This window comes from Drosophila elegans, unplaced genomic scaffold (genome assembly GCF_018152505.1).
Source record: "Drosophila elegans isolate 14027-0461.03 unplaced genomic scaffold, ASM1815250v1 contig_149, whole genome shotgun sequence".
Taxonomy (NCBI): domain Eukaryota; kingdom Metazoa; phylum Arthropoda; class Insecta; order Diptera; family Drosophilidae; genus Drosophila; species Drosophila elegans.
This window is the reverse complement of record NW_024545513.1, coordinates 19,756,777-19,777,696: the sequence shown is the minus strand read 5'-3', so window position 1 is coordinate 19,777,696 and position 20,920 is coordinate 19,756,777. Positions and strand designations below refer to the sequence as shown.

Here is a 20,920-nt window from a genome sequence, read left to right as displayed (position 1 = left end):
CGCAATCCGAAATCCGCAATTCACAAATCCAGGTATCGGTGTCCATTGGACGTAATTAGAACGAAAAGCTCGAAAAAAAGATGCTACGGAAATTTAGTGTGCGACTGAAATGCATCTGTCGGATTCTAATTCCAATTAAAGAGGCGCTTACCCAGGCGTTGAAGGATGTTTACCAAAGCGTAATGCGAATCCAATCCAACCAGCTACACTCAAATAAAATAAATCAAAACTCAAAAAATAGAAATAGTCAAAGAAGAAAACATTCAAGCTGCCTTTATTTCTCAATATCAATCTCAATTTAAACTTTTTATTTATTTGAAAAAAAAAAATTGTTTCCAAAAATGTTAATTTTGTCAGCCGCTGAAATTTCAGTCTGTTCAGTTAAATTGTTGCTATTGTCACATAAATTCAATTTTTTGTTTGGCTCTTAATTGAACCGCAGTTTTTAAATTTTATTCATTTTTTTTTCTCATACCAGGAAGATACGTGTGAATCGAACTCGTTACCTTACTGTTCTAAGTTTGATGAAGCATCATTATTAGCATTTGAGATATATTTAATTAAATTATCAATAAGCCTTAATTAGCTCTGCACCTTGAGTTTAAATCTCATAATCAGAATTGAGTCCATATTTTTGATAATTTGATTATTATCCATGCCTGGAATGTCCAATGTGAAGAGGATTTTTTATGCAGTGCAGCCGCGTGATCGTCTCGATCGAGGGCAGCGTTGCCGATTTTCACGGCAATCGAAACTTGAGGCAGCTGGCATCCCGACATCCCGACATCTCGGCACCCTGACACCCTAGACTCGCCACCCCGCCCCCCACCCTCCGCTTGATTATAATAATTTAAGCCGAAGAAACCGAACCGAAGAAAGCGCCGGCAACAAAGGACAAGAAAAATTGCTGCCTAGGAAATGGAAGTGGAACTGGAAGTGGGATGGTTTAAAAGGAGCTCCGAACTGCGCCTGCAATATGCAAATTAGCACGAGCCGAATCGAGATGTATGTAGGTATATGTATGTATGTATAAAAATATACAATACACCCAGCACCCTTTCGCTTTATTTTGTTTTCTTTTATTTATTTTTTTTTTTTGCCTATATTTTCAAAAAGCGGACAAACCCTTGAATCGAACTGCGAGGTGAGTCCAAGTGAGGCGAGTAATGAGCAAAGGTGTTTAATTGTCGGCTGGCAGGACGAAGGACGAGGGAATTTCAAAAGCAGCTGGATACCAAAATAAAAAAAAAACGGTGGCTTCGCAACATGTAGCGATTGCCCGGTAATGGCTAACTTTTCGAGACGCAATTCTCATTGTGTGAAATATCAATAGCAAGGGGGTAGATTGAATAAAGTGGTAAACTTCGTTGAATGGCTTCGGAAACGATTGCTGTCCAGACAACCAAAAATTAATCAAAAAAATATAAAATATATAAAGCAAATATCTTGCAAATAGCACTAGTCGTTGGTTTAATTTCAAAATGTATTTAATAAGGTATTTAGTAGTTAACAAAAAAAAACATAAAGAAATATTTTTGTATGCTTATTTTAAGTTGCATATTTATGTTCTATTTTTAGTTTTTTTGTTTTGCATTTGTTAAAATCTCTATCGTATTTGTTTTGCATAAAAGTGTAAAAGTCCTATAGTCTCAGTTGAAACCATATTTTGTGTTTTTCAAATACCATAGAATACAACAACATGTACGATTTATATTGCCACTATTGTATACATTTTCTTTGAAAATTTGAAGTCAAAAATATAATAAAATTTAAAACCAAGCATAATAGAAATTAAAAACCATAGTATCATTAAATGCAAACGATTTATTTTAAGATTGTGTAATAAATATGAATTCCCCTTTCGGATTGCAAGTCTGTATTGCATTTAGTTTGTTTTTCTTCAAAAACTAAACAAAATAAACAATTCAAAAACTAAGCTTGATAAAAACCAAATAAACAACCTGAATGCAAAGAGTTTAAATGAAGAGTGCCTGATTAATATGAACTCCCCTACCGAAACACAAACGTCCCCCATTAACTGCTGCATTTAATTTCACTCCATCGTTTTGGCCTGCGGCCGTGTAAACATTTCGCGAATCATTTATCTATTACGCAATTACGGCGGCGCAACAATTGCCGCCTGTTGCTCCTTTTTACCCCCTTCGGGGAAAATTACCCACCCTCCAAACCTTTCTGGTGGAAATTCGCATTGCTAAATTTGGTGTATATTTTTTTTTTTTTTTGCAGCAGCATTTGCTTTTTTTGTTGTTACTGTTGTTGTCGAAACCACCAACATTGCAGAAGCAACAATGGCACGCACTGTTGTTACCCCCGTCTTGGCGTTAACTCCGCACCCCTTTTCCACTTTTCCCCTTTTCCCATTTTCCCCTTTTCCCGTTTTCCCGTTTCCCAACCTATTTCTACTCAGGTTCACCCCTCTTTCGACCGCTTTCAACCCCTTGCAATTGCAACACCTTTGCATACTCGCCACCCCCTCAATCCCTTTCTCTTTCCCTTTCCCTTTCCCTTTCTCCTTTCACCTCATGTGTGCAATTATCGCGCATTTATTGCGAAACAATGCAAAATACACGGCAGAAACAGCAAAGGTCCAGTTCTTTCAACTGTTGCTCTATCTTTTTCTAAGGCTTACAAATTCTAAACAAAAAAAATTGCATGCTCAAAATTTAATATTTGATTTTTAACTTGTTATTTAGTGTATAAATAGAAACTATTATTTATATTAATATTTTGAATTAATACAAACTTGTTTTTATGTATACACCGAAAAACATTGAGGTTAAGAGAAGGGATGACTCGAACTCGGCACTTTAAAAGAAATTCTATTTCTAGTTTTTGATTCAAAGTATTTGCCAAGTAGTTTAAACTTTATGAACTAAATTAAAAAACTCCAATATTATTTCTTTTAGCAATGCCCATATTTGATATACATTTTCAAGTAACAGATGTAAATCGTAAAATTTAAAAAAAAAATTTACTAAGTTTAACCATTATTTTCCGGTTCAAGCATGTTCAATATATTTTAAAATACATTTTTCAGCTACTTTTGAACTTGTTCTTTTTTTTTCTCGCTCTGTATATGTATGTGTGTTATGCAATTTGGCATTCTATTATTTCTTTTTGGCAAAAAGGTCAAAAGGCAACCGATGTCCTGCGGCGCTGCTGACGCCGGCAGAGCTACTACTGTAATTGCTGTCAATCTGCAGTGTGGTTCTTGTTGCTGTTTTTGTTTTCTTTTTTATTTTTGGCTGTGAAAGGGAAAGCAACATTTTTTTTCGACTTTTTTTTGTGAGATTTTTCATGTTTACGTCTAATTAACAGTAATTAACGCATTAAATGGGCGTGTGTATGGGTTTTTGAAGTGTGTGTTTGCGAGTGAAAGTGTTTCGCAGGCCCTTAAATAATTATAGAAGTGTGTGTGAAATTTGACTAGCAGCAAAAACCAAAAGAATATAAGATAAGCAAAAATGTATTCTAACAAAATGACAGCGAAAAATGGCTTGTAATATAATATACAAAAACAGGAAAATTGTAAAAATATTTAGTAAGTTGGCCAAATTTATGAAAAAAGCCTTGAAACGTTACTGTTAATAAAAACCTATTAAAATAATCGAACAAATGAATGTTAAATTTAATTTAGCAACAAAACAACACAAATCGATTCGGTGCCACAGCGAAAGCAGTACAAAGTATAAAAATTAATCACTTTATTTGTGGCCCTAAATACTTAAATATTTTTTATAAAAATAATGGTTAAAAATTTGTGAGCTCAGGTCATAAATACAACAATGCAACGCTGTTCAAAAAATGACTTGATTCATTTGTTGCCCAAGAAACCCGAAAAAAAAGTCAAAACAAATCAAATCAATTTGTGGCGCTCACACGCACACACACTCACACACACACACACGCACATGTCGAATCAGCCAACCAAAAACAACGCTAATATGACACTTTAACAGTTAGGCCAACACACACACACACACTCACACACACGCACAACTAATAATAAAAAATCATAATTTCAATCAGCGACAACAACAATAAATGCGAGAGAGGGAGAGAGAGAGCATGGGCACCTGCATATCGCTCACCCGCTTGCACTCATGCAATCGCTTTGACGCAGTCGGCAGCGCAGTCGACGCAAAAAGAAATAAAATAAAAACAAATAAAAGTAAAGCAACAACATATCACTCAAAAGTCAAGGGAAGAGAGAGCGCTTGCGCGCATCGGAAGAGCGTGAGTAAATGAGTGAGGAAGTGAGTGGGAGAGAGAGTGAGTAAGTCTTAGTGGAGGAGCGAGTGAGAGGGGGCCAGAGCGGGAGCGTGTGCGAGGGAGAAAGCAAAAAGTAAACTTGAAAGCCGAAGAAAAATCAAAGCCAAAAAAAAGCTGTTCGAAAAAAAAGTAGAAAAAAAATATAAAGAAACATAAAGAAGAGACATTCAATGGCGTTTGGTGCGAGCGAGAGAGAGAGTGAGAGAACTGTCGGTGTTGTTGTTTCTCTCTCCTTTTCTATCTTTGCCTCCCTCTATTTACTATTACTAATAGTGTTACCTCTTAATATTGATGGTATAACTTAAAAAAAAATATTTATTGTACTTTCTATTAAAAAATCTATGTTTGTAATATTTGGTAGCTTTATGTGTCAACAAAACTAGTTATATTATCATTTGAAAATAGTTTTAATTTTATGTCTTTATGTATTACTTGATTTTTCTATTTATTTTATTTTATTCTTTTGTATACGTTTATCTATTTGTTATTTTGGATATTTTTCTATTAATTTTTCTATTTTTCTATTAATTTTCATAAGACCTTAAATCTCTCTTTTCTTTTTGTTTTTTGTATTTTATTGATTACTTTGTATATTTAGGAAAATCTTTAATTTTAAATATCTAACATTTTTTTGATAAAAAATAAAGGAACACAAATGGGATCTGTATATATTAACCTATATTTTACGCTTTATTTTATTCTTCCAATAATTTGTTTTTCCGTTAACATACATTACTTTTTAGTTATATAGATATAGTTTTTGTATGCTTTAAAATGTGGTGGAGTGTTTATTTTATTTACTTTATAAAATCCAAATTGTAGAACGAAATAGTGGTTAATTTTCTCGTAAAAAGTATTATCTGTATTATCAATACAAAATCGAATTAAAGAATTAAATAAATATTTACATTTTAGGATTAACTTCCGTATTTTCTATTTTTCTTAAATACATTTTTCTAACTTTTCTTTTTTCTTATACTTATTTGTTGTGTATTTCATACATATTTCTAATCTTAATAATTATATATATATTTTTTTTTATATAATATTCTTTAACACATGTTTTCTTGCCAGTTTCATAATAACATCAAGTCGAGTTTTCAAGTTTTCGTGAGAGCAACAGATATTGGATGCTCCTCTGCCGCTGCGCAGGTAGCAGCGCCGTCGACGTCGGCAGAGGCCGCACACACACACACACATTCACATGTGTGCTGTCCATTGACGTTCGTCGTCGTCTTTTTTTCTGCTTTGCTTTTTGCTCGCCAATCAAATGGGGCGGGGCTTAAATCGTTTGCTTCGCTTTTTTCTTCTGTTTTTTTTTTTTTTTTTGTGTCTTTTGCCCTCTGCCGCTGCCTCAGTCGACGTCGCTGCCGCTGCGCTTCTTCTGCCTCTTTTTATGTGACACTTGTCTGTGTTTGTAAGTGTGTGTGTACGATTTGGTTTTGGTTTTTATTATGCGAATTATCGAAAATTGAGAGCGCCTGTCATCTGAGCGCTTTTTTGAGCTTTTTGCGTTGCTCAGACCGCCGCTCTCAGTGGAGGGTTAACCAAGCGATCGAGGGTTAAGGATACCACCAATTAGTTTTTATAAACACATAATTTAAATATTATTTGAGATTGAATTTGACACATTAGTTTTAAATGCCATGCAGTTTTGGTTTATGGAATTTGTACATTTTAAGAAAGCCAAATAAATGAAAATTTAACTCCTGATTGTTTTGTTGTCAAAACACATTTTTTTAGAAGAACCTGTTTAACAATATTAAAATATAAATTCAATTTTAGATACATTTGTGTCAAATCCTAAGACAATTTAATCGAGAAATTCTTAAACTATTTTATAAATAAAATACAATTAATCTGTGTTCAAAATTAGCGGGTTTGTGTTTAAAAGAGCTACTTATGTTAAGTAATAACAATAAAAATATCCCAACGGCATCAACATACTTCTTAAATATTTTTGCAAATTCCTGAAGATATAAAGGCATGAAAATAACGAAAAACTTATCCAAATCGTTGTCAAAACGATACAATTTATCAATTGAAATGGCAACACAAATATTAAGTTTATGAAAAAACATTAGATTATCAAAAACCAGAATTAATAAAAACAATCAAACCGAAGGAAGAAAAAAAATACAACTAAAAAGGTAACTCGCTTACTGCTTAATAAATTGGGATTCTTCATACAAACTTAATCGGCTCAACAAGTTCGAAAACGTTTCGAAAACGAGTTCGAACCCCTTGCAACTGTGACTCAAACGAGAATGTAGGTGAGTGAGTGAAAATTTTGAGAGTTTTTGGATCGAGTGGTTTTTTGGTTTTAGCTGATTTTAATCTAGTTGGAATTTTGCTATTCGGCGGAAACACTTGTTTTTCAAGGGAATTTTGTTGGATTTTATTTATTTACCACTTTTATATGAGCTTTTGTAAAAGAATAACGTTACTAAAATAATGAAAAAATAGATAACAAGTTGATTTACTTTCAATATTTTTAATATATTTTTATTTTATTAAGCAAAGCAAAGTAATCCTGTTTTTGGACTATTTGAGTTTTGCAATATTTCTACACTTCACTTGCAGTTATGTATTTAATAATATATATTGACTCTGGGTCAGAATTTGATGATAATAGTAAACCATTCTTTTTATCATTTTGTAAGATATACTGAGTTGTATTAAAAAAAAAAACCTATTGGTTAATCCAATAATATACCTTTAAGGAAAAACGACCCAGAGCAATAAAATGAAATGAGTAATTTTTTTCATTTTTTTCGACGCCGACGGCGGAACCGAGCATCGTTTTTTGTCTTCGTGTAGGTGGCGCTGCCCTTTCTCTCGGCTCTCCCGTTATTTGCCAGCCGACGACAAAGTCCCCGAGCAGATTCAAGCCCCCAATATTCCCCTATACCCCGTACACCCCTCCTTACACCCCATATACACCATTATCCCCCCCTCGCCAAAGATTTTCTGCGATTTTCCTCTCAGACTGCAGCAACGCATCTGCGACTGCGACTTGGGTTCTCAGTCTCAGTTTAGGTGTAAGCCATAACCCCTTGGAAATCAAAAAACCCCCCACCCCCCACACACTCCCTCTTTCGCCATCCACCTACAGAAAACATGGGTTAAGAGCAAAAATAGGGGCGGGAAAAACGGGGGACGTCTGCATTGCACTTGGCGCTTCGATACAATTTGAACTTTTCTTTATGCGAAAATCCCGCAACGGGACAGCGAAATTCCAGGGGTGTGCGGAAAAAACACAAAGTAATGGGTGGGGAGGAGGGGGGGGGGAATGGATGGAGGATACTCGCCCATTTAATATTCCATGGATTTTGAAGAGCCAACAGCGGCAGTTGGGATTACAATTTAAGGTGCATCACTGAATGCCAGGACTTTACTTTAATCAAAAGTTGATTTTACAAACGTTCAATGACCACAATAAATTCTAAGGAATACTTTTTATTTCCCATAGTGATTACATTGCTTGTTAATTTTTAAATAAAAATAAAATAAAATTATTTTATATATTTATTTATTTAATATACTACTAAGATCTTAAATGTCTTTAAGTTGCATTAGAATTATAAGATTAATATGAACTATTCAAATATTTTACTTGTGAAAAGGAATAATTGTGTTTATATGCATACAATATTTTTGAATACAATAAAAATTACTAATAAGAAAAATAGTACTAATCTAATGTTACTAACTTTGTTTTTAAACTTCTTAACTTAAAGACATATTTGATTAGCATCCGGTTCTATTTTATTTATTGTCTTTGTAATATAATTATAAAAAAAACATTATCTCACCATTTTTGATGAATAATTATTATTGGAACCATATTTTAATACTTCTGCACTTGTAAAAAAAAAAAAAACTTAAAAAACTTAGCTGAAATTATGAACTGCTTTGGGGTCTTTCAAAATTACCAAAAGTTCTGATTTGATTCTTAAAGTGTTTCCTTGCTATTTGAAACACCTTGAAACAAAATATTGAAAAGTCCTTGGCAATTTGCAAAACCCCAAAGCAGACTTAATATTAATTTGAGGTAAGACACCCCCTTCCCCCTGAAAACCACATGCAACAAAAAATTACAAGTTTCGAAAAATCCCTCTGCCGGCGACGCAGTCAACGTTGCACTCAATCCTGCGCTCAATAAACAGCAACAACAAACTGGCGGGAGAGAAGAGAGCGCCGCCCGACTCCGACTCGTTCGTTTCCAATAAGAAAAGCCGCGTGCGAGCAAGAGGGCACCAGCCAAAAGTGTCTGTGAATGAATGAATTTCAATATATGCAACTGACATGCGGCGGCGCAGAAAAATGCTCAAAAATAAGAGTAAAAAAAAAAAAAAGGGAGACCCCAAACCCTCCCCCCCTCCAAAAAAAAAAGTGAGAAAATCAAAAAGCTATTGAAAGAAATCAAAAAAGCAGTGGTAGTAGGGAAAATTGAGTGAGATTCCACCCAGAGAGGGCGAAAGCGAGAGCGAGAGAGAGAGAGAGAGAGTGCGAGCGCGCGCTCGTATTTTGATGCGTGTGTGTGTGTGTGTGTGTAGCGCCTCTGTCCGCAGCCGCTGCGCTGCCGTCGCTCGCCGCGGCAGAGGGTTGTCGGCGCTTCGTTAACGTTCGATTTGGATTTGTTCAGTCATCAACAGCATTCGTGACTGGCAACGTCGCTTCGTTCGTCCCGTCGCCGAAAGAAATCGAGAATTTCAGAAGATATTTTTTGGATTCTACTTCTGCCCCATCAAGCGGAGCTTCTTCTTCTTCGCCGCGGCGCGGGTGTGTGTGCGTGTGTGCCCCCTTCTCTCTCTGGTCACTCTGTCTGGTGTGCGTGTGTGTGTGTGCAGAAGAATCCCCATACCCCATACCACCCCACCCCCACAACAACAACAACAACTGCAACAACAACAACAACAACAACGAAAACAACAACATAACAACAGCAACAAAACAAAATGTTACAACAAATTATTAAGTAAATCAAAGAATGCATCTCGCTTGCCAAGAAGAAGAAACGTAAAGATCATAAACAAACAAAAATCACACACAACCAAAAAAAAAAAAAAAAACAACAACAAAACAAGAAGGACTAAACGAACGAGAAACTGTTTATTATTTTTTTCAAGTGTATTTTTTGTTCGCCAAAAAATATGTGCGCGTGTATGAGTGTCGAGTGTAAACAACAACAACAACAACAACAGCATCAACAACAACCGCAACAAGCGCAACAACAACGACAGCAAACATGTGCAAAATAAGCCAAAGCCAAAAAGCAACAACATAATAATAATAATATTAATATGGCTTAAAAATATCACACATACAACAACCACAACAAAAACAAAAACAAAACAACGACAGGCAACAAAAACCAAAACAACTACAAACCCTCACCATTCAACAACTACAACAACAACAAAACCCCCCACACAACAACAACATAAAAAAAACCCCATCCCCCCACAAAAAATAAAAAATCAAAATATAAAATATTTATTTTTCGGAACTAAAGTGGAAGAGATGAAAAGAAACATACCCATAATAATAATAATAATAATAACAACATAACACACATAAGTTGGCTTATTTATGAATTTTTTTGGGCACGTAACAGAAACATAATACTTAAGGTGTAAATGTGATGACTAAAAAACAACAAACAAAAACCAATATATTTAATAACCGACTAACAAAGATATCGAAACGACAAAAGAGCAGAACAAATAATGCCAGGCCTTATTAGCCCCAAATTGGTAGAACCAAAACACTGAGAGAAAACCAAAAACGGCGAACAAACTGAGAATTATTGAATTAACCCAAGAAAGCCCACGAATGCAGCCAACATTGCCACAAGCCGCTGGGACAGCCGATATGGATCTGACGGCTGTTCAATCAATCAACGATTGGTTTTTCAAAAAGGAGCAAATTTATTTATTGGCACAATTTTGGCAACAGGTAAGAAAAGTTGGCACAAACTCGGCACAAAATGTGTTGCTCAATTAGAATCAAGTTTGGTGCTTTACAAGTGGTTAGCTGTAAAATTCAACAGATTTAGTTTATAACTGACTATTCAAGTGAATTTCTATTGAATTAAATTAATATAGCCTTTCAATTACAAATCTATAGCATTACTTCTGTAATAAGTGGTTTTAGTTCTACAAACAAATTTTAAAGGATTAAGTAGATAGGATAAAATTCCACAAAATAAAATGTGACTTTTAAAATAGATGGTTTGAAATTGGTTATTGTGAATTTAGTATTTGGTCAATCAAAACAAATAAACATTGGTTTCTCATTCAATTTCAATTAAATGAAATAAAAAAATCCAAACAAATTTAAAAAGCTAAAATTACACCTGTTTTATGTGGTTCTGAAAGTGCTTTTTCTGTTGGTTTTGCTTGTGAATGAAATAAATGTGATTCATGAGAAGAGCTTCCCAAAAATCGTGACACTTCACCTGATGCAAAGTTGTGTCTGAAATTTCTGAAATGTAAACATTTTCAAAACAAATTCCTTGCATTTTTCCACACAAATAAATATTCTCTGGTATTTCGTGGACTAAAAGGTGTCTTATAAGAATACAAATAAATTTGTTTTTCTGAAAAGTGATTCAACCTCAAATAGAAGTGCAATTTTAGTGAAAAGTCTAGAGTGAAATTTTAATGAATGAAGTTGATTGAATCAGTATAGTTTTGAATATTCCATGTGGGTTAAATTGAAAAAAAAAACTAGAAGATTACAAATCGTATTTGATTTTATTGAAATGCAATTATCAAATAAAAATAAAGCAAGGCAAAGTTCATTCACAATTATTATTGCTGATAAAATGTGAATCGTTTGCAAGTTCTATGACATTTGTTGCATTTGCCTGAAACTCCCACAGCTGACAACAATAACCCTAGACCGCCCTAGCGCCGAACCGCCCACGTTAACCCCCTGAAGCCCCCATACTTTTGCCCCGCCAACTGGTTAACTTAACTTAAGTTAACTAATTGAGTTTGCGTGTCTATGGCAAATGTGCTTTTATTGTTGCTACCCCGTTATTGTTGTCTAATTTCTTGTTGTAAATTTATTTATTTTTTTCCGCTGTTATTGATTTCTGAAAAATTTGTTTACATAAAACAAAAGGAAAAATGCAAAGTGCAACAAGCAAATTATAAGTGAACAATTTATTGCTTGAATAACTTTTTTTTTTTTTTACTGCTTCCTTTTTTTTTTATTTTTCCTAATTTTTTTTTGTGTTTTGTATTTTTGCTACTGCTGCGATCCGGTGAACCAAAAAAGTTAAAGCCAGACAAGATCGGCCAGACAGGGGATAATGCTGAAGGGGCGTGGTAAATCGGGGGGCGGGGGCCAGACGACGCTGAGAATTTCGCTGGCCAAATGCCAGACTCCGAACAAATAAGGCGGCAAAATAACATTAGAAGCGAGGGGAGGAACAACTGCCAGACCAGACATGGAAATATCAACTCATATATATATTTTTGAATATTTCTGAATATAAAAATACTCTCTATATGGTTTTGGCAAGTTAATTAGGTTGCGTCGACAGCCGCGGAATTTTTAATTGGAGTTTCTTCTTCGATTGATCCTGAAAAGCAAAAGAGACGGACAGCATAGACAGCATAGACAGAAGAGACAGACAGACAGGCAGGAAAAGTTCCCGGAAAATCTAGACATTTGCCGTCGGCGAATGGCGTTTTTTTTTTTTTCACTCCGCAAATATTTTCCTACATGATGTGGCAAATGCAAACTGCAATCAATAAAACTTAAATAAGCAAAACCAAAAACTAACCAATCGACTTCTTCCCGAGAACCACAACAAAGACAAAAGGCAGAGAAGCCGCAGAACTTGTTAGGATTGTCTAGATTGACAGTGGCGTACGCAGGATTTTTTTCAGTGCGAAGGGGGGTTTTTACGGTTAAGAAGAACAGATTTTTTGTAATCTTCAAGTAAAGTTGTTTAATGTATTTATTTTTGAGTTAGTTTCTTTGCATTTGTATTTTCTTGTTTTGTTATTTGATGATTTAATAGATGCTTTTTCTAAAAGGAAATTTTATTACAAACTTGAAAAAGCAACTTGCATACGCCCCTGACTTGGTAACTATTTTAACCCGCTTCTAACGATCATTTGATGGCTCAAAAGCTTTGAGACTCTCATAATTTTGAAGACCCCTCCAACCGATGATCGATTGTGATCAATGAATCAATATTTGAAAGGTTTCGTCACGCCTTCGCAGGCTGATCAACATACACAAATGTATTTTTGTGCGAGCGCTTAACAAAATTAGAACTCGATCCATAAATATCATATCTCCAGGGCATTCAAAAAAAAAAAAAAAAAAAAAAGGTTATTCAACATATTGTAATTTGCTGACCAAAAATAGAAGTTTATTAAGTTAATTAAACAGACCGCAGACACAGTCGTCTACAGCTGTCCAAATGAGTTGATGGAATACTTTTTATAGTATTCCTTATTTATTTATTTACATTTCAAGAACAGCGCGCGAAAAAATTGACACAAATCGAAATCGAAAAAGCAACAATAAAAAGGTGCTTGATTAACACAAAGTTTTGTCATTAAATATATAGAACGGTGGCACCGAAAAACGATCACAAAAAAAAAATCAGAAAACAAGAGCAAGAACAGAACAAGAAGCAGAGAACCAAAGAAGAACCAGAACTTAAAAAGAGCAAAATTAATTTCCGTAATGCAATCTATAAACTTGACCCATTAACATCGAACAGATTTTTTTTTTTATTTTTTTTTTTCGTGCGTTTCTACAATTACCAAAAACCGAAAACCGAAAACTAGACGAAAGATGAGGTTTTTTGTCATTGATTTGTGCTGATCCAAACTAGAAAAATGGAAATGGAAATGGAAAGACAACAAAACCGAACTAATTGCCAAATGCATTTGCTGACTTAAAAAAAAAAAAAAAAAAAAAAAATCAACAAAATTAAAATGAAAAGATGAGAAAAAATCGAGTTGGGGTTCCGTTTTTAATCGAATTGAAACCGGTTTATAGGGTAGTCACCACCACCATCAGCACCATCACAGATGCAGATACGGATACGAATGCGGATGCGGATAATATACCGGGGACGAAACGACGAGCATTGATAGTTTATAAAGTTTAATTTTCAAAGATGGCGTCGATGCCTCCGGTCGAAGGCATTTGCATATGCCGAAAATGAGCAGCCCAAGGGTTGTCCTTTAAGCCCTTGGAAACACACCATTTACCATTCAGGAGACACCAGATACCATATAGCAGATACCAAATAGCAGCAAATTTCAAATAGCAGATACAGTATACTGTATACTGTATACAGTATAGAGATAGAGATACAGATCAGATCGGTGGAATGAGCGGCGTGTGTCGTATAATTTTTAGCGTTTTAAGTGCAATTTACTCGCTCTCTGGCACAGAAGCCAGCTAATGAGTCAGAGACCTCGGGAAAAAAAAGGGGTTATACCAAGAATCACAGACCGAATTCAACCACCCACACATAGTGCACATACACAAGCACACACACAAGCACACACTCACTCACACTCACACTCACACTCATACGATATACGACATACGAAAATATTTCAGTCAGTTCAATCGTTCGATCGCTGGAAAGATATGTTAATATAATTAAATTAATTTGTCAGCACGGAAATTAAAACAGAAGCGGCGGCAGCAAAAACAGCAACCGAAATATCCATCCACATATCGTATAGTATCTATAACAACGCGACGAACGAATAACGAATCGAATCGAATCGAAATGAAACCAAACGAAACCAAACGAGACGAATCGCATAGCATCGCATCGCATCGCTTCGAAATGAAAATCGAACAATTAAAAGCTTGTGGGTGGAGATGGCGATCCGATCTGAACCCGAGAACTCGAACTCGATCTGAACTACCACACCATATCACACACCATACCACACACCATACCACACACCATACCACGCAACTAATAATGTGAAATAAAAAATCATTTGGAAATTATTATTAAAAATTGAGTTCATGAACTATGTGTGTCTTCGTGTCTGTCTGTGTGCTTGATCAATTTTTATTATGATTATTTGCTGTTTCCCTCGTTTTCCGGTTTATGGCATTAATTATGAATAGCCATTGAAGCTAATTGAAGCCGTCCGTAGTGGAGTGGAGTGGAGTGGAGTGGAGTGTCCTCAAGTAACATAACTTGGGAACTAGCCATCAAACGCACTTCAAATTTCCCATGTGATATGTTTAGGCAGTAATTAGCTGATTTTCAATCGAATGAACCGTCCATCTATGCAGTGACCTCAAGTAACTCAGCTTGCAGTCCTCTTAATCAATTGAAGTTTCACATAACACTAAAGTGTGCTTAAAAAAATATGTGGGTAATGTGTTTTGCGATGTGTGTGTGTTTTTTAAAAACTATCCACAAATTAGTCTAGAGCAACACAGCTTGAAATTTCACTTATTGCTTTTAAATAGGGAGCAGAGTTTTTTAAGTCAGTCGTCTGAATAAAAGCATTATGTAACTCAGCTTGATCCTTAGTTAGTTCAATTAGTACTATATATTAATATATTTAAAAACAATATTCCATCATATAACCCCAAGTAACTCAACTTTCAGCCATACAATCAATCATAATTAGTAGTTAAATAGTTTATAGTAGCCCGTCTCTCAACTAACATTCATGTAACTCCGGTTCCAGTTGCTAGATCAACCAGAAACTTCACATGTTTGCTGTAAACACCAAAATTAGTACACATTATTAGTGTCCAGCACCCGACTCTCAACTAGCCGCATGGAACTCAGCTTGCTGCCACTGCCATCAAATCAAGCTGAAAGTTCACACTTACGCCAAAGGGGAACTTTGGGGGGAAAGATCCAGCCAAATCGCCACACGGCAAGCAGCCACAGCGGCGACACTAATTGAGCATAAATATCATAAATATCATAAATGCTAAATGCGCTTTGCGTGGTGTGCATCAATTGTCATTGCATCATTAATTCCGCATCTAGACGAACCGTCTCACAAAAGCTGCCGATGCCAAAAAATGAAGAAGCATCTGCAGTGGTAGTGGAAAAGCAAAGAAAAGAAAAGATTCCACGGCTTTTGTGTACAACTTAATAACAACTAATTGTCTTTTTATATGCATATATGCGGCAGCGGAGGGACATACGAAAGCCAAGCCGAAAAGATTGTGGATTGTAGAACGGGACGGGAAAAAGGGGTATGATAGGGGGGGTATACTATACACTATACACTACACACTATACACCATACACTATACTGTACAGGATGGCAAACCTGTCTTGGAAATCTCTTTGTTTTTTCGTGTGTGTGTGTGTGTGCACAGTCGCGCGCTGATGCCTCTTTCATCTTTCAGTTGTCAGTAATTTGTGCAGCTCAATATATCAGTCGATATCTTATGAGTTTTTAATTTCAGGTTTCTCATAAGTCTCTGTGTTTTGTGTGTGTGTGTGTGTGTGTGTGTGTGTGTCTCTCCATCAATTTGATTTCCTACACGGAGAGTTTTTCTTTTTTCTCGCTTGAAAAGGACAAATCGTTAAAGCGAAAGAGGCGAAAACATACAGAAAAATCTAAAAAAAAAAACCCACTGATGTTGAGGATATTGAATAAAATATCATTTTGTGCACGCCCCTTTTTCGAGAGGAAAACGAAGAGTCAGAGTCTGAAGTTGCATACAGCTCAACAGAACGAACTGATGATGATGAGTTTTGAGTTTTGAGCTTCGCCACTCGGAATTCCCGTGGTATTGGCAACATTTCGTGTGATCGATACGTTGAATGCAAAAAATAAAAAGAAGAAAAACAAAAAAAAAAAAAACAAAAAACAAAAAAAAACCCGGGACGAGTCCCCTCAAAAGTTCGTTTCTTGAGTAATGACCAACGCCCGAGGAGTGCACATTAAAAAGGAATCATCATTATTGGCAGGGGGGATCAAGGATTTTATTGGCGCGTCTCCTCCATTAAGGCCAGCAAAAAAAAAAAATAAATAAATAAATAAAAAACAGACCCATCTCTTGATCTTTTTTATTTTTATTTTTATCATTATTATCATTTTTTGTTTGAACCGAATTTTTGCACATATTTTTACAGCAGCGTTCTTGTCCTCGTGGCGTTTTTCAGATGTTTTTACAATTTTTTATTGATGCTTTAATTAAGTTGTTGGTTTTTGCGCGCCTAACACGCCCACGACAGACCGACAACCCCCCACCGCCCCCTCTGCTGACGCCGCCCCTGCAATATATGCATTTCGCCCATGTCTGTGTCTGTGTCTGTGTCTGCCTTGCTCTTTTTATTATTTTTGGCACGACATGAAAATTAGTTTAGAATTTAATTCGCTTTGACTTTTGAGTGCTTGTTACCATTTGCAATCCATTCCTCCCCCATCACCATCACCATCACCACCCCCTCCCTTTATATCGTTCGCCGCCACTGTTTTCTATGCGCACAAAGCAGTTTTATGTTTAATTTGATGTTATTGAAATATTTGATGTGGCATAACTTTGGGGCTGTTTACCTTAGGCCCCTCAGCCAGAATCAAGTCAAGCCATAATAGAGCGAGCATTTCTTTTTCATCGGAATCGACAGACGCTCGATTGAGCTTTATAGTAGCACAAATAACACGGCAGCTTGGCAAAATGTTTATATAATTAATTATGTGAAATTTCCCCCCCCCCTTCCCCTACAAAGATTCCATATCGTTTTGCGGTTCTTGCACTCGCCATGATTTTCGCTGTAAGTTTTCTGAAAAGAGTTCACCACAATTTCCAGCGATTTGATTCAGAGTTGTTTACACAAGTAGTTGACTTAGAAACTAAAGGTTTAAGCATTGAAAATATCATTTGCCTTTTTGAGCAGTTTTCTAGTTAGTTTTTGTTCAAGTTTTGTTAATCTAGGAAAGTGAATGGAATATTTAATAGTTCTTAGGGATTTGTATAAAATTCTTATCAAAATAAGTTAGTATTCCTTGCTGCCTGCAAAGATTCTCCTTTTTATATTTTAACCCAATTCTCTATGGTTAACCTAATTGAATTAATTTTCTTGGCTGTACCACACACACAAGCACACACACACACATTCGGCTTGATCATTTGGCCTGCATTGTTGTTTGTGATAGCGATTCGGTGTGATTTGGGTGGCAGGACATAATCCCACGAGGAGAACTCGTTTGCAGCCCGAATCTTGTCATCGTTCGATTAATTCCCGGCGAGAACTGTCTTGGCAGAGCTTCCTTCCCCCCGCCTCATCATCTGCTGTTTGACCCTTTCACATGGGTGGTTGCTCTTTTCCCCCGGAAGAAGGATGAAGGAAGGGTTGGTCCTGGTGGTCCTGGTGGTCCTGGTGGTCCTAGTGATCCTGGGGTTGGATTGGCTTCGGTTTTTTCCAACCGGGCCTGGGCCAGTTTGTCAATTGTCGGGCCTGTTTCGCTATAATTTATCAGTTGGTATGCAAATGAGTTTGATTTATTCAATGAGCTGAGCACAATTCCAATTTTTTAATTCGAGAGAAGCGGCACCAAAAACAAAAAAAAAAATCAAACGAAATTATATATTCCTCTTGTATTTTTTTTTTTTATGGACAGCTGGGATTAAATTCTCGATTTTTGTGATATTTTTTTCGATCTTTTTTTTTTGCATTTTTTCTAGCTTTGCTTGCAGCATGCCACAAAATGTTGCGCCTCATTGCAAGGCAACAGACGGAACACAAAAAAAAAAAGAAAAATAAAAAAAATAAAGCAAACAAATATATATAGATATATATATCTGCGGCATATGCGGCATGAATATCATCGGGGGTTGGTTAAGAAGAGGGATCCCGAGTAAAATAAAAACACATTTATGCTTAATGTTTTATCTCAGAGCCTGCGAGTGAGTTTGTGCCCCACTCAATCATAAAGCATTGGCAGGCGTAAATCAAATCAAGTAGCAGCGGTTGCAGATGTAGATGCTGCATGTTGCACGCACACCAGCGACACACAGACAATGATTAAGTAGGCAAAATACTCATTCTTCCGTCTCCACCACTCCGCTCCGATCACGATGCCGATTCTTCTGGCTCGTCTCCGATACTCCGATTCTCCAATTCTCCGGATCTCATTCAGTCTTTGGTCTTTTAGTTTTCGGGCTACCCTTTGCCGGGTTTTCTTTTTTTTTTTTCTCCCTTTTTTTTATGTTTTTAATTATTGCCACCGTACGGTGGCTGACAAAAGTCTGCGGCCAAACAGTGACAAACAATGCGCACATGTTGGGGGCTTCCCTATATTTAGATTCCGTTTTCCCGCTTTTGTTTGCCACCATATAACTTGATTTCCCTATTGATCACACGATTTTTAACAGCGCCTTTCCTTGGTTGTGTGTGCATGCATATAGCCACCATATCGTTTTCATCTTTCGCTTGAAATGCAACTTCAACGATTGATAGAACTCAAGAACTTTGGTGGCATAACGAAATAACTCAAGAGTTCGATTTACAGATCTCTGGCTTTTGATATGGGGTGTACACGAAGTCCAAACGCCTACATGCAAGTCGGGTCGGGAAAATTCCCATCGAGCTAACGAATTGTTAGCTGTTTTCACACAACACCACCATTTGTAGCTTCTTCTGCTCGAAGAACGGACCCCTCATCATCCAGATAGATTTCTGCTTCTGCTGACGCGGCTTTTTCAAGTTCCCTCTCATTGTGCGATCATCTTCGGTTGTTGTGCCCAAATAATGCTTAAACATATGAATTATTATATAGATCAGCTGCAAATGTACAGCGACAATGAGGAGGAGACAGATCAAAAGGACACTGGAAAAAAATATTTATACAAATCTTTTAAATCATAAGTTAGGTAGTAAGTAATTTAAATCAACTTGGGATTTTTTTTAAATTTATTTTGTAACTTATCCTTTTTACTTTATTTTCAATTACTGCATTTTTAATAAAGTTCTTTATAAATTTAATTTTATGAAACATGTTCCTAAAAAACGAACCTTTTTATTGCTAACCATTTATGATTTGCATTAATGTAGTTATCTTTTAAATGAAAGCTCACTTTTTACCCCAATATTTTTCGCAGTGTTTCAGCAGAGACAGCTACTTGAGATATTTGTTGGTGCTTGTGTTTTACTAAATACTTTGTCTGTTTGGATATATATGTACACACATACACAGACACACACACAACTGGGAGCCAACGATCAATGTGATCAATCGCGCTTCAATTTTTCTTCTTTTGAAAGAAGAAAGAGATTTGGTTTGCTGCTGCTGCTGCTGCTGCTTTTTTGTCAGCGGAAATCTTTTGTGCCACTCTATATTTACTGTGCGCTGTGGCCTCAAGTGGCTCTGCTTGTTGTTGTATTATTAGCTAGTACGGTTTTTTATATTTCGGTTTCGGTTTTTTTTTCCTCTTCTTCATTTTTTGTTTGGTGGAAATAGGGGGTGTCGGTCTCCAACAAGTGGCAGTTGAACGGTTGCTAAGTAGCTCAGATAATGGCATAGCGTAATGCCCTCCACTCCCCTCCAAAACAACAACAACAACGAAAAAAAAAAAAAAAACAAAACATATAGGGAACACAACACAACACCCCCGCCACCGAATAATTGAGTGTCAATTATACACACACATCCAATGGGGCTCTTGAGTTTTGGTGTTACTCGAATGTCAGCTGTTGAAAATATTAGAAAAAATTATGGACGTAAATATTATGCATTTCATTGATGGTTTTTCTGCTCTTTGGGGAAAATATATGGGGGCGTGGAAAAACAGTTTTTTAATGTGCGGGGCAAAGAACAAAAAAAAAAAAAAAAAACTACATCTTCATTTATTAATTTATGGGGTCTGTAGGCCGAGCAAAAGATATGTGTGGAAATTCGGGGAAAACTTAAAGAAGAACTCTAGAACTCTAGGCGTGCACAGCTTCTCCTTTTTGGCAAATTGATGATCTCAGTTGATTTTTGTGCATCTGCAGCACAACTCTACGCTTCTCGAAATTCTCGCAAGAACAAGGAAACACAATTTCCATACATATATAGACATGCATAAAATCAAATTGCACTTGTTGGCAGCCATCGTCACTGGGGAAGAGGCTAATAAAAAATTTTCGCTGCTGCCATATCGAACGACATAAAAACTGATCGACAACGACAAATATAACTCGGTGTGGCGGTGGCTTCGTTTTGTTTTCAGTTCTTTATGCCCGCTGTTGTGTAGGGTATATTGTATTTGTGGATATCTATAATGGGACTACTGGATCTCGGGATCTTTTAAAGTTAGGGTCACCATATGAAAGGATTGTATTTATATGATCAGTTTATAATCACATACCAAAAATTGAGGAAATCGTAAACTTTTTAGGGCATTTATCGTATCGTTTTTTTTTTGAGAGACTAAGCTTTTGGGTATGCAACATATTTAATGATTAGTTAGGGAGTACCGGGTATTTCTTAGTCGTTCTTTTTTGTTTTTTTTTTTTTTGGGGGGGGCATGAAAAAATAATGCTGGCGCTGGTTGCCTTTTCTGGGATCGGAATCAGAATCGGGACTGCGACTGCGACTGCGATTGTGACTGGGCCTGTGACTGTGGGGCCTGGTGTTGTTGTAAATTTTAATGA

The 20,920-nt window shown here is 36.2% G+C and overlaps 1 protein-coding gene across 4 annotated transcripts in view; it reads left to right on the top strand.

The window, feature by feature from the left end:
* The first annotated feature begins 9,726 nt into the window (after positions 1–9,726).
* Positions 9,727–20,920, top strand: part of LOC108138491 (homeobox protein cut) — a 74,414-nt gene continuing 63,220 nt past the window's right edge. For all 4 annotated transcript variants that reach the window (XM_017260697.2, XM_017260696.2, XM_017260695.2 and 1 more), the window contains exon 1: positions 9,727–10,254. In XM_017260697.2, coding sequence (XP_017116186.1) covers positions 10,132–10,254 — 123 coding nt within the window. In that variant the 5' untranslated portion in view covers positions 9,727–10,131. The remainder of the gene's footprint in view (positions 10,255–20,920) is intronic.